At 48.7% G+C, this 12,472-nt stretch overlaps 1 protein-coding gene across 1 annotated transcript in view; it reads right to left on the bottom strand.

Annotated features, from left to right (window-relative positions):
* The window catches only part of LOC126867580 (uncharacterized), a 59,926-nt gene extending 49,774 nt beyond the window's left edge, over positions 1-10,152 (bottom strand). The window contains exon 1 of the mRNA XM_050622229.1: positions 7,962-10,152. Coding sequence (XP_050478186.1) covers positions 7,962-9,368 — 1,407 coding nt within the window. The 5' untranslated portion in view covers positions 9,369-10,152. The remainder of the gene's footprint in view (positions 1-7,961) is intronic.
* Between the last annotated feature and the right edge of the window lie 2,320 nt (positions 10,153-12,472).

Genomic DNA, 12,472 nt, shown 5'->3' with positions numbered 1-12,472 from the left:
GTCGCTATTGCCGCGATATCTGGTAATCTCGGGCGTGCAGGTTCCCTCCGTGACGTTACGCGATTTTCCGCGATATCTGTCTGCCGCCAATCGCTCGTAGGAACGTTCACCTATCGATATCTGGCCGTTGTACGATATCATAATTATCGAATGTACGCATTTATATATCGTAATTAGCGACAGGCGCAGTTAATCAGGCCGCGCAAATTGCGCGAATTACATCGAGTCGCGACCACTTCACGAGTCGCGCGATATAAATTGGCTTATATATCGCGCTGTACAGGATAATTACCGCCGAGACGATCGGTCAATCGAATAAATCACACTTACGTTGGCGGCAAAGCGGACCCCGTCTGTCTCGCTTTTCGCGTGCCCCAGATTCCTCCGTGCTATCGTAACTTCCTTCGAAAAGCTGGCCAATTTCTTAGATCATGCGTCGCTTTCCTCTTGACTCGTTTACTTCCTGAATCGATGGTAATGCGTTAAAAGGGTAAAAAACTCAGCCAACCAAGCGGACGCAATTAACGCTTGTTAAGCAGCGTTGACAATTTAGGAGCGCTAAATCTCACTGTCACTGTTCTTTGAATCGATGGCGACAGTGAAGCTATGCCGCGGTAACGAGGGCCAATGAAAATGGCCCTTCCGTCGTAAATTCGGAGGGCACCCACGTCGCGGTGTTACAGCGGCCAAGACGCCATGGTAGGTCGTCTCGGGAATGCCGCTTCATCAGAAAAATCGAAAAGTAAAATGTCTCTTTGAACGAGCGCGGTTGAATTCCACGCCGAATATCGCAAGTTACACAGTCTGCATAAAAATATCGATGTGACGTTGGTCGTCGAACGATGGGCATAGGTAGCATCTCGAAGAATTTCGAACGGCAACCAGAACGAAACGGAGGAATGTGTGTACAGGCGAGCGAATTAGGAAGGCGAATCGAACGATTAATTTTACGGGAACAACCGAACCAGACGTTTCTCGCGGTTCTGCCTCGAGCATAAAGCTCCTTTATGGCAAACACACGAGGGGGGGCGACCACCCAAGATTATACGAGATCGTTCACGGCCAGAGAGTCAGCGCGCTGCACGCATCGCCACTTTCATTCTCCGAATTTCATGAATACACTACAGCGGCATGCGAGAGTTTTCTTCCGAGGATTAGATGAATCTAGAATACGATCGTGGAAACATGTACGCGTTGCATAAATTATACGCACGTAATATACGCACCGAAAGTTTGTCACGGGCTCGTGATTTAGCAACTTGACTGCATATTACGAAGAGACCGCGCTTAGGCCGCCGTACTCTACGATCCTCACGGGATTTCGGAGTATTGTCATTCCACGGGTATTTTGTCTCGTAAACAGGCATTTTCAGAGTTAATTCTTCGACCGAGGAGCCGGTGGCTACTTCGGTGCTTCGTGAATGGAACGTGATCGCCATAGAAATTCCCGAACAGCGCAGAAACGAGCCGGTTTAACGTTCGTTTAACGTTCTTCCTCGAAAAGATTCTTAATTCCAACGGATTCTCTTAATCCGTCTGGAGAATAGGACGTCACGTGAAATCGAGCGTCATAATCTGCCCCTTGACCGAAAAACGGCTGCATGTTTTTCACGAACCCTCGATTTTCTTGGAAGGACGCGGCTTTGCAAGATCGCTGCATAAGATCTGACGGAAAATTATGCTCGAACGATACCGAGAAAGTGCAGACTACGTGGCGCCCAGGCTTGTGCGTACGGGAACCTTAATGGTTCGGCGAGCGATGATAACAGCAACCCCATTAAGGTTCCGTTAAGGTAAACAAGCGTTCTTTCTTTCTTATAACCACTTTAGATGGTCGATCCGTGACTCGAGCTAGGGCTTTTTATAATGACTTCATCCCTGTATAGGCGGAAATCTCGAAGGTGGTAACGTATTATTTAACCGATCGTGTTCCTTTCGCGTGTATCTCGTGCCAAACGAAATTACTTCGAAGCTGTTTCCACTGGAGATTTAATGGAAATCTCCGACAAGCCGATCGCCTCCAGCCTTCGGAATGGATCGATAGTGTAAACAATATTAACGTCCACGGATGGACCATCCTAATTACTATCGAGACCGGGGACTAGGAATATAAGTTACAAGACAGCCAGTGAAATTGAATTTCTACGTAGCAAGAGATTGTTAACCGATTGCGTTTAGGCTGAGCCACCTGTATGCTCGTTTTTGTATAGAATTAGATATAGGCGCGGATACTACGAGTTTGGCTCGCGAGGACAGCAACGGCATATTCTTGGATTTTATCGGCGCATCAGCACTAGAATACGCGATGTTGGAAATACTCCAAGTGGACACGAGAATGACCTGAATTCGATAATAGTACTCGACAGCTGTGTGACCCGGTCGTGGTTAATTTCAGATCGATGTTATCAGACCCCATGGAACCAACGACCGATTCATTGCAGAAGATGCGGTACACAATATCCATGGCTAATAATGTAATCGAAGTCCGTCTGACCTGGAACGCTGCCCAATTCTTCGATGATACATTCGCGGTTTGACGCACCTCGAAATTTGAATATCGCCCGCTCGTCGCGTTTACCAAATGGCATATCAATTCTGGCGAATTAATCGAGCCCCTTGGTAGAATATTGATGCGTAAATTAGTTTTGCATGACAAAAGTAGCAGAGGTTTAGTCACCTCGCATTGTATTACGAATGAGATGTTAAATAACTGGAGGCTTACGTGCACTCGATTTTGGAAACTATCCAATCCTCGATATACAAATCCTTACATATTCGGCGGTACATACAGCATCTGCTCTGAGACAATTCTCGTTGCAGACGAGCTTCCAGGAATCAATTAGCCTATGCATGTTCGAGTCGGTCGAGACGCTAGTATTCTGTAATTCAAACCGAACTTGCTGGCGAAATTCGTGAGTCACCGATTTAGCGAGGTCCGGCAGTTTCACGCAACACGCGAAACCCAGATTCCGCGATGTATTTATTTTATGACACAGCGTCATTTGACGAGGCAATATAATTTGACAACCGCTGGAAGTTGACGCATCGCATCGTTTTTAATTCCACTCTCGTCAAAAACGACGATTGCTATTTGTCATATTCTCGCGCATTTCCTCGTTTTGAACGACGATTCGAAGCCAAGCCAGCCGGTAATAAGATCGATGATACGAAAGATGCGATAAAATCGATCATTCCAGAATAGGCCCTTTGGATTCGAACCTGATATTCGTCACTCGCTTTCACGTAGACTGGACTCGCGCTATCGTGCACGATCGCGATCGATGCCATTCTGGCTGAAGAGTATTCCATAAAAAATTCCTCTGAAAACGATCTCATCTTCTTCTGCTGAATCCTCGTGGATTTCCACGTTAAGTTAAACTTAAATAATATTATTAAGGCTGATCGTGAGTCAGTGGAACCTCGAGAAACTCGTGCAAAGATTGGGTCGATCGAGGTTGGCCTACAATTCGTCGGAATTGGGTCCATTTTCGTTGATTCATTAAGTGGATGCATGCGGCTTCTTTCTGTGGTTAGGCAGCGATGTATATGAATCATCGTTCTTCCCAAGCAAGAATCGCACTGCATCCTTCATGGCCAGTGAAATTACATAAATAGACTCATTACTAATGTTAATCTTTGCCGCGAAAAAGTCAACTCTTTCTGTACTTCCTATACTTTCAGGCGTAGTTTTCTTTCTATTCTCTCGAGACAACTAATTTTCCTCTTGTAGTAATCAGTGTATACGTATATAGATTACAGGACTTTCAGCCCGTAGATACAAATATGATAATAATCGTCTGGCAGATTAATGATTCGCGAAATCGTTTTGTGCATCATCGACGTTTGTTACACGTTGTCTTGACGCGTGGCCTCCCTTATCAGTCTGACTGACTGCGATGACTTCATTACCATTTAAAACTCACCCGAGATACATAAAGTGAGTGGGTGAGTGAGTGAGTGAGTGAGTGAGAGAGAAAGAGAGAGAGAGAGGCGAAATTGTTTCTTCAAGATCGAAGAACGGAATCATTTGCGCGCCGCGTTCCGAGATATCGACGTCGTTTTTTTGCAGGGTCATTCCCTTTCCCGATCGACGAACACGGTTGGTTTACGAAGGGTTGTAACTTCGGATGGTGGCACTTTCTCCTGTAAGAATTTCGCGACAGTAAGCTACGAAATTTATGCACGGCCTAACGAGCTTCCGTGGTAACTCTTTACGGTCGACTTATGGATGTTGCCTACCTGGTCAGGTGGCAAAGTCATTTCTTAATGCACCACCATGAGGCTGCGTTTCGGCGAAGTGCCGAGGAATCTGTCTGCCAGCAAACAGCCAGCCAGCCAGTCATCTGCGGGCAGCGAAAGCGGGAAAAAAAAGAGTCGCTTTCTCGGAGTGCAATCTGCATTTTACGTAAACATCGTTTCTACGAAGTCTATCGGATGTTTACCGATACGCCGGTCATCACCAATTATACCCTTTTTAGCTTCGCAAAAATCATGAACGACGCAACGCGAGTTACTCTCGTATCACAAATCGTACGATATATTGTATAATAAATCGCCTCGCATCGACACACGGAATGCGTTTCTCGAAACTATGACAAGTGAAAACGAACTAACTCGGAAGCAAGCGAGCTAGATCGCCGTTTCTCGCTTTATCCGCTCTCGACACCTTCGCTCGTCCAACGTTACCAAGTTTAGCGTGTACGAGCGATCTCACGCGGGTGTTGGAGCATGTTTCTTCTAACCAGTTACCAACGACCTACGATTATCATAAAACTTTATGCACGACCATATAGCTCATAGAGAACGGTATAAATCGTCGTAGAGACGATTGTTTATAGCAAGGATGTTACAACTACCGTTAACCGTTTGAAAATTGCACAAATCAGCGTACTGTCGCGTAACGATGATTTCATTAGCCGAGGATATTTTCCTCGTCGAAAGGTAGGTCGTGTCGGGTCAAATGTCGACACGAGCATCGTGATCTGAAAATATAACAGCTGAGAAACTAACAGCTATGTATATTGAGAGTTGTGATTATAGAATCAACGATTAATTCATTATAGTCGCACGCTCGCTGATTCCTCGCCGTTTTCTTTGTTCGAGAACTGCCGTTCCTGAACTCGTTTACCCTTGACTCGTAACATAATAAAATTGCCCGCCATTTCACGTCATAGCGTCATGATTCTCAGTGAGAAACGCACGGAAAAGTTTCGATTTTTCGCACAGAGTCACGGTTATTCACGCTACGACTAATCGCTTATTCGTTCGGTTTATTTCGGTTACGGTGAAAATTTCGCATCGTGCAATGGTCTCCCTTTAATAACGCACGATCGAAGGAGAGATTCGCGGCAGAAACCACGAGAAGTAAGTGCACGTAGAATTGCTCAATTACCCGACGCAGTAATTCCACTTCGACCAGCATGTAGAAGTAAATCGCCGATGGAACGTGGCGGGTTTACCTTTGTAAATTGGCACAAAAAGACCGAACCACGCGATCGCGGCGACAGCCGACTCGATTTCTTTTTCTCCTTCGTTTTCTTTACAGCGCAAGAGATCGACTACCGTAGAATTAAGGCGTCCTCCCGCGGTGAATCGGTGGTTCGATTCGAAGCGTACTTTCGACCGCAGTCCTATTTTTCTTTTAAACGAATCCCTCTAATTGGAACTACCAACGGTTCTTCCAAATTCTTTCTCTCTTTCGCCTCTATCGTTATCTGTTTCGCGGACATACCGACGAATTCACCCTCCTACACCATCTTTTCGATGTTATCTTTCTGCTTCGTAGATACCGCTGTCACATTTTCATTAATCGCGCGAACGAATTATTCGAACGAATTACAAGAGCAAACAAAAAAGCTTTACACTTTGTATTAACACGCGGCGATCTCGTAGAATCATAGTCGAGAACTTCGCGATGTATAACAGCTGTGTGTCCTCGATTAATGCATTTGGCGATCCCTGCGAAGATTTGGCCATCTAGATTCGCGGTTCCCGCGAACCAGACAGAGTAGCCTTTTTGTTCGAAGCTGGTAGCTGGTTGTTTTTCAGCTGACTGACATTCTCACTGACTTCGCTCATCTCCAAAATTTACGCTCGTTAATCAACGCTCTGAACGAAATTTTAATCTTTCACGCTCGTCCCCTTCGCGGAACTATTTTCGATCAATTTTCTCCTTGTACTCTCTGTATCTCGTACTGTAGCCGACGTGCTTTTATCTGACGCATAGACGATGTAACTTTCGTCAGACGTAAGGTTTTTTTATTCTTCGACGATTACTTGCGAAGGATGTTAAGGAAAAATGTTGTATTCGAGCGTTCGCAAACGGCTGACCCACTTCGCGTTAGCTAACCATGGAACTATCGCTCTCGTCAAGATAACTGTCTTCAAGGATCGCAGGTTCAAGCAAAATTCATTATTATATACGGATATTCTTATCAGCGTTTCGTGGTTTTCTAGAAAATCTCGAGCTGCGAAAGATACAGAAAGAAACGAGACGATTTATTAGTGTGTTTGACATATCCTTTTAGCGATTTTTTGTTAGAGCGATGCCGGCGAAAGAATCCTCTCTGTTGATTAACACCCAGCGCGTGGAGCAGGTCGGTGACTCAGGTTCGACAAAAAGGGAACTGCGGTATCGTTGACCGAACTCGCGGTATCGATTTCGCACAAGACTCCGGCAATAAAGAGTGGCGCCCAGCAGCCGTGGTATCTCCGAGGTCATACCTGCGGACGCCAGGTCGAGAATTTTGACGCGGATAAAAGTGGTTTGCGGTCGGTTACCGCCCGTACTGCCAAGGTCGATCTAATCTTGGCTCTCATAGGTCAGAGGAACTGCATTTCATCTCGGCACGTCTCTTAATAACGAGTCAGCCAGCGAGGAAAGTGCAACGAATTCAAAATAGTTCTGGGAAGCGGACTGTACGTCGGAGGACTCGAACGAAAACCACTCGAGCTCCGAGTAGTAAGGGTGGAAAGCGTCATCGATGAGAGGCCGAACCGAAATAGAGGTATCTGGCACCTATTCGAGCTGCCTCGTGAGCTTTATTGCCAAGGACGAGTCGCGAAAGGATATTTCAAGGCGAATCATCGTAATCTTCTGCACCGATGCGCTTTGTGAAAGTCGATCGACGAGTCACTGGCGTGGAACGGAGACCGTTAAACGATCTGCCATGTTTCGGTGCCTAGGGGGGAAAAGAAGAGGACGCGCCTTCCACCTTGTCTGCTTTCCTCCTTCCTTTCGATTTTCGAGACGTTTGTAAAAGAAAATAAAACCGAGCGTGACGCTCACTGGAAGCCGGTGGCGCGAACAGAGGCTGCGATCCGAGAGGCAGAGCATCGATAAGGATTCTCTCGCGTGCAACGGTGAGCGCGCGCGATCGTGCTCCGTAAAATCGAGCCACGATCTTAATCTTCGTCGACAAGGTCGATACCGAGGAACCCGAGGAGACTTTACGACTTCCAGTTCCGCCGGCATGGAAAGATCTTGCGAACTCGCTTCAGGAATTTCTCGAAGGTTGATGCAAACTGAACGCGAATCGTACCGCTTTGAATCATCGATTCGCGAATTTCACCGTTCCCCCTTCTCCGTTTGCTAAAGATTCACAGCCACGCGCGATGGTAATCAAGGTCGAGCACGAGGCAAACTTGATCCGACGATCGGGAAATATTTGATCCCATATAATCAGATGGACGAGACAACGTTCGTAAATTTTTCTATCCGACAACAGTAATTCCCCGTCCATATAGCATTTAGTGTATCATCGATGTCGATTACTCGCTAATCCCGACACGGCTCGCCTACCGACTCGCGTTTTCTTCGTTCAATTCGACGTTCGTACTAAACGTTAGATTCTTGCGAATCCAATTGCTTTCGCGTCTATCGCAGACCAAACGAGATCATCCTCTCGTTCGTTTTTAAAACACAGAAAAGGAGAGATTTACGAAAGCTTCTCGGGACTAACCGTATTAGTAACGTCTGCCTGCATGTCCGTGTCTTCCTCGACTCCAACCTTGATGAGATCCTCCTCCTTCTCGTTGTCCGAAGTATTCAGATACTCGTCGTAATCCTGCTCGAGACTCTTGGTCTTCGGCTGAGTATCGTCGATCTTCGAGCCGGCTTTGTTCGCTGGCTGATCGAAGCTCTTCGTCACGAGGCTGCTGGCGTTCTTCGACGATTTACGCTCGACCAACGAACTCGACAGTTTGCCGGGTAAATTCTCGTCGAACTTCCTCGGAGACCGATGACCAGAGGCGGAGTTAACGTAGGGAAGGCCGGCGATCTTTCCACGATCGCGATCCAGCGGCCTGGTGAGATTTTTCGGCTCGTGTCTGAAATTCCCGAAGCCGTCGCTTTTCGCGTATCTGTCCATCTCGATGTTTCTGTAGTCTCTCTTGACCGTGAGTCTGGGAGTCGTCGGATCATCGGACGTCAACCTTCTGATGATGTCGTCGTAAGTTTTCAGCGGCGGTTTCTTCTCGCTTCTATAGAAATCGTTGTCCAGCTCGTCTTCGTCCAGATCCTCGTTCTCCATCTCCTTCGAGGCGTCGTCTTCGTCGTTCTCCGCGTCGTCGAATTCGTCCACGGGATATTCGTAATCCTCGAAGCTGTCGATCCTCCTCCTGTCGGTCTTGGAGTGGGGGGGCTTGGACTCGCTGAAGTTCGATCTCCTCCAATCGTCCAATCTCCTCGATGGTTCCGAGTCATCGGAACGATGTCTCTTCCTACCGTCGAGGCGCCAGTCGTGTCTAAAGATACCGACCCTGTGTTTCCTCCCGTTTTTCCACCAAGGACGATGCCCGTCGGGGCTGTTTTCATTGTACGCCCGCGGTTTCTCGTAATCGAACCCGTCTTCAGCCGAATCGTAGTCCCAGGCGCGATTCCTCGGATAATCGAGCCTGTGGTGGGTCCTCTCGGATCTCATTCTGTAGCTTCGACCGGCGTATCGAGGAGAACCTCTGCGTTTCTGTTCGTCCTCCTCGTACCAGCCGATTCCGCGATAACCGCCTCGATGATACCTAGTCGGGTAACGCGGTTCGAACATCCGGTTGTGAACGGCAATCCTCGAGGTCCGGGGATAGGATCTCTCGTAATAGGGGCGAACATCGTAATCATCGTCCTCCTCGTCCTCTTGATCCTCTTGGTCGACCAACGAACCATCCTCGTAGTCGAGTTCCTGCGACCAAGGCGATGATCGTCTGTCGGCCAGGTCATGACGATTTCTCCTCCCATTGAATGACTCGTGTCTGTGCCTGTGTCTGTGCTTGTCGTCGTTAGCAGTGTTTTCGTGGGGACGATGCCTAGCCTCGATCGCGAACAGACCGTATGCCATCAGAAGGATCACGAGTAACAGCCTCCTGTCGCGCGTCATTTCGTCTTCGGAACCGTATTCCTCGGAGCACCTTACATTATCCTAGCGACACGCGATCCTCGCGATTCTCACGATCGCGATTCCGAGCTTGGTCTGTTCGTCGCTGGAAAACCACACGGTTCGTTTGATTCAACGATGCATCGCGATCAAAGCGCAGTGGCACTTCGTCTCACTGAGATCCGCGACCGACCGGTGTCCCGATCGAGACATTAATGATCGGCCGTGTTTCGCTGGCAATGGCAGCGCGGATAGATCGCCAAAGGCGGTTATTAGTGTCCGAGCTTCGAGAATCAACGTAACGGTGATGGGATCACAGTCGAACCACGTGGTACAAATCGCGCGTGACCCGATGAAACAGGGAATATCGAAACGTCTCGTACGACGCTTGCTTTTGGCCACGTTCCAGTTCGTTCGATTCCCCAACAATGTCTTGCTAATGGAAAACCTTCTACGATTCTCGACGCAACGATCCTGCTCACGTCTCGCGCCTTCTTGCTTCGAATATCGTCTCCGCGTCCATCGCGCGTTTGCTATCTTTCCTGTCACTCGTTCGCAACAATTCGATCCGGCTACTCGAGCCTCTAAACGCCCGATTCGATTTCGATGTACGATCGAATCGACGTGACTACCGTTTTCCTCACTTTCCTCGAAAACGATCGAAACGCGCGCGCGTCCTCGCCGCCGATACCGGCACACTGCTCGCTCGAGTCCAGCTACACGGAGATTACACTGAATCGTATCGCGGACCGAATGTCGCGGGCGACTGAGGCCAGCCTCTCTGGTCGACGGCTTGAGAGATCGCGGAACGCAGTGCGCATGCGTGCGGGCGATATTCGTCTCCCTCTCCCGCCCCCTCCGTCACCCTCGGCCGCCGACTTTTCTGCGTCCCCTTCGTCCCTTACCTGTGTGCTCTTGTGTGCCACCGCAACAACCGTGCACACGTTGTTTCACGGACTCCCAGTGGACGCGGTATACCTTGGATCTGGTACGTTCGATCGATGACTACGCTCCGAAAATTTCACACCGAACCGACACCACTGAAAACTTTCGCTTTTCTTCGTCAAGTTTCGCGTCGTTCTCGTTTGCGCATTATTGCTGCCGTTTCAGTTTCTCTTCCACCACGTGGACGCACCATCTCCACTTGGCCACGTCTTACACGATCAACGCGGCGACGGGATTTACCCTAAAACGATACCCTCTATATCGATTATTAGTTATTTATCTATGCGGCGTAGGCTATGCCAGCGTGCATCCATATCGTCGAGAATTAAAGACCGATGAATCGTCCTTGCGTATCCTCGGACGTTGCGTCGACTCGCGAAATCGGAACTCGATCCAACCCTATCGCGTCAGTATACGCGTTTACATCTACGCGTATCGTCGCACGTGTCTTCCTTTATCTGGCCGCATGGAGCCATGGCAATCGATACACGTGTTTCTGTCACTGTTCCCAACCGATTCGTGTAGCGTCCCGATTTTACGATCGTCCGGAGAGATCGACACCAACGACTGGCCACCCTTTTCGTTTCCCATTCACTTTCGCGTCGCCATTCAGAGATTCCGAGAGGATTCGGAGTCCGGCGGTGCCTCGAAATCCGGTCGAAAGGCTGGGGCGAGAACGAGAAGTCGATAGAATCGCGATGCCTGGCTTACTACAACCGGTACAACGAGGACTGGTTTTTCGTCGCGTACGGAGGTCGTCTGACGTTTTTTATCGCGCCTTTTAAGCCGGCCGCTATACGCACCACAATAAATAAACACGGTAGCCCTTTTGGACGGCTTCCGCTCCGATTCGATCCTCGATAATGTTCCAGTACGCGACCTATCGCCGAGATGCATCGTTCCTGTGAGTCATCGGTCCTTTCCCATACGAGCCAGAGAATGAAAAAAGGAAGCTACGCATCCTCTCGAACGATGCCAGTCGGGTCGTATCCAATGGCATTCTTCTCGTTAAAGTATCATATCCGTCAGTTATCGACACGTCGCGCCGCGTCTTCAACTTCCAATTCGACCTTTCCCTCACGATGTCTTTTTGTCGCGTGTCCGTGCTTCGTCGTTCGAAGCGTTTTATCTCTCCTCGAGCTCGTTGCCTCGTTCACAGACGAGATATATCGTATGTATAAGAGGTACAGTCAGACTGCACGACATTGGAGCAAATTGTATGTGAAAATGCAGGAGCCGCTTAATCGTTTCACTTTTGCGGCATCGCGTTACCGATATTAATTCGTTGCCATTTGTCAGAATCACGCATACGGTGGAGCGGTGTTGCGTCGCTGCAAAAACGACGATTAAATTTCATCCTAGTCGGAGATTTCGAGCGGTGGCCGTACGGAACGCGTGCAATCAGCCTGCCAGATAAATGATCCGAGGTCCCAGGTGAGAGGGGCGAGTAGACGAATAAATGACGCTCCGACTTCGACTCTGTAAGACACGCCCGTGGAATGCAGTCGTTTGGACGCGGCGTACCGAGAAAATTTAAGAGCCGCGACTCGACGCTTGTGTCGCTAACAAATTCCCCTGAACTCGGTATGCATTTTTCGCGCCGGTATTAGCGATTACTTGAAGTGGCAAGCCGTCAACGGCAGACGTCACAGAACCGCTTAGAGCTCGCGCAATCAAATCTGATCCTGCTGTCTTTCTATTTCTGAACTCAACCAGGTCGGAACGGCCGCGACAAAAGACGCAAGCCGCTTTAGAGAACGGTCGCTTCCACGGAATACCACCAAAATTTTCGTGGGCACGAAGCGAAATTAGTCACGCGGATTTAACCACGGCTCTCGTGCCAACAGGCCGCTCTGAATGCATCGATTTGTTCTACAATGGAGAGCACGTATCGTACACGAAACTTGTTCGACGTCCGACGTTGCTCCTCCGGTGGGAAAACTCGCTGATTTAGAATCGAAGTAATATTTGGCGGAATTGTCGTCCACGGGTCTTTGGTCTTACGCGATCATCGTTCGTTTATTGCGTCTTTAACGATAATCGAGAACAGGAAACGACTTAGATTACACAAACCTACGAGAAAACCGAGCAGAGATCGGCGTGTAGCGCAGCCGAGACACGCCGCTTTCGATCTAAAAAGTTTTGCCCAGGTTCAGGAGGTT

This window comes from Bombus huntii, chromosome 7, assembly GCF_024542735.1.
Source record: "Bombus huntii isolate Logan2020A chromosome 7, iyBomHunt1.1, whole genome shotgun sequence".
NCBI lineage: Eukaryota > Metazoa > Arthropoda > Insecta > Hymenoptera > Apidae > Bombus > Bombus huntii.
The sequence above is the reverse complement of the archived record's forward strand: the minus strand, read 5'-3'. Positions and strand labels throughout refer to the sequence as shown.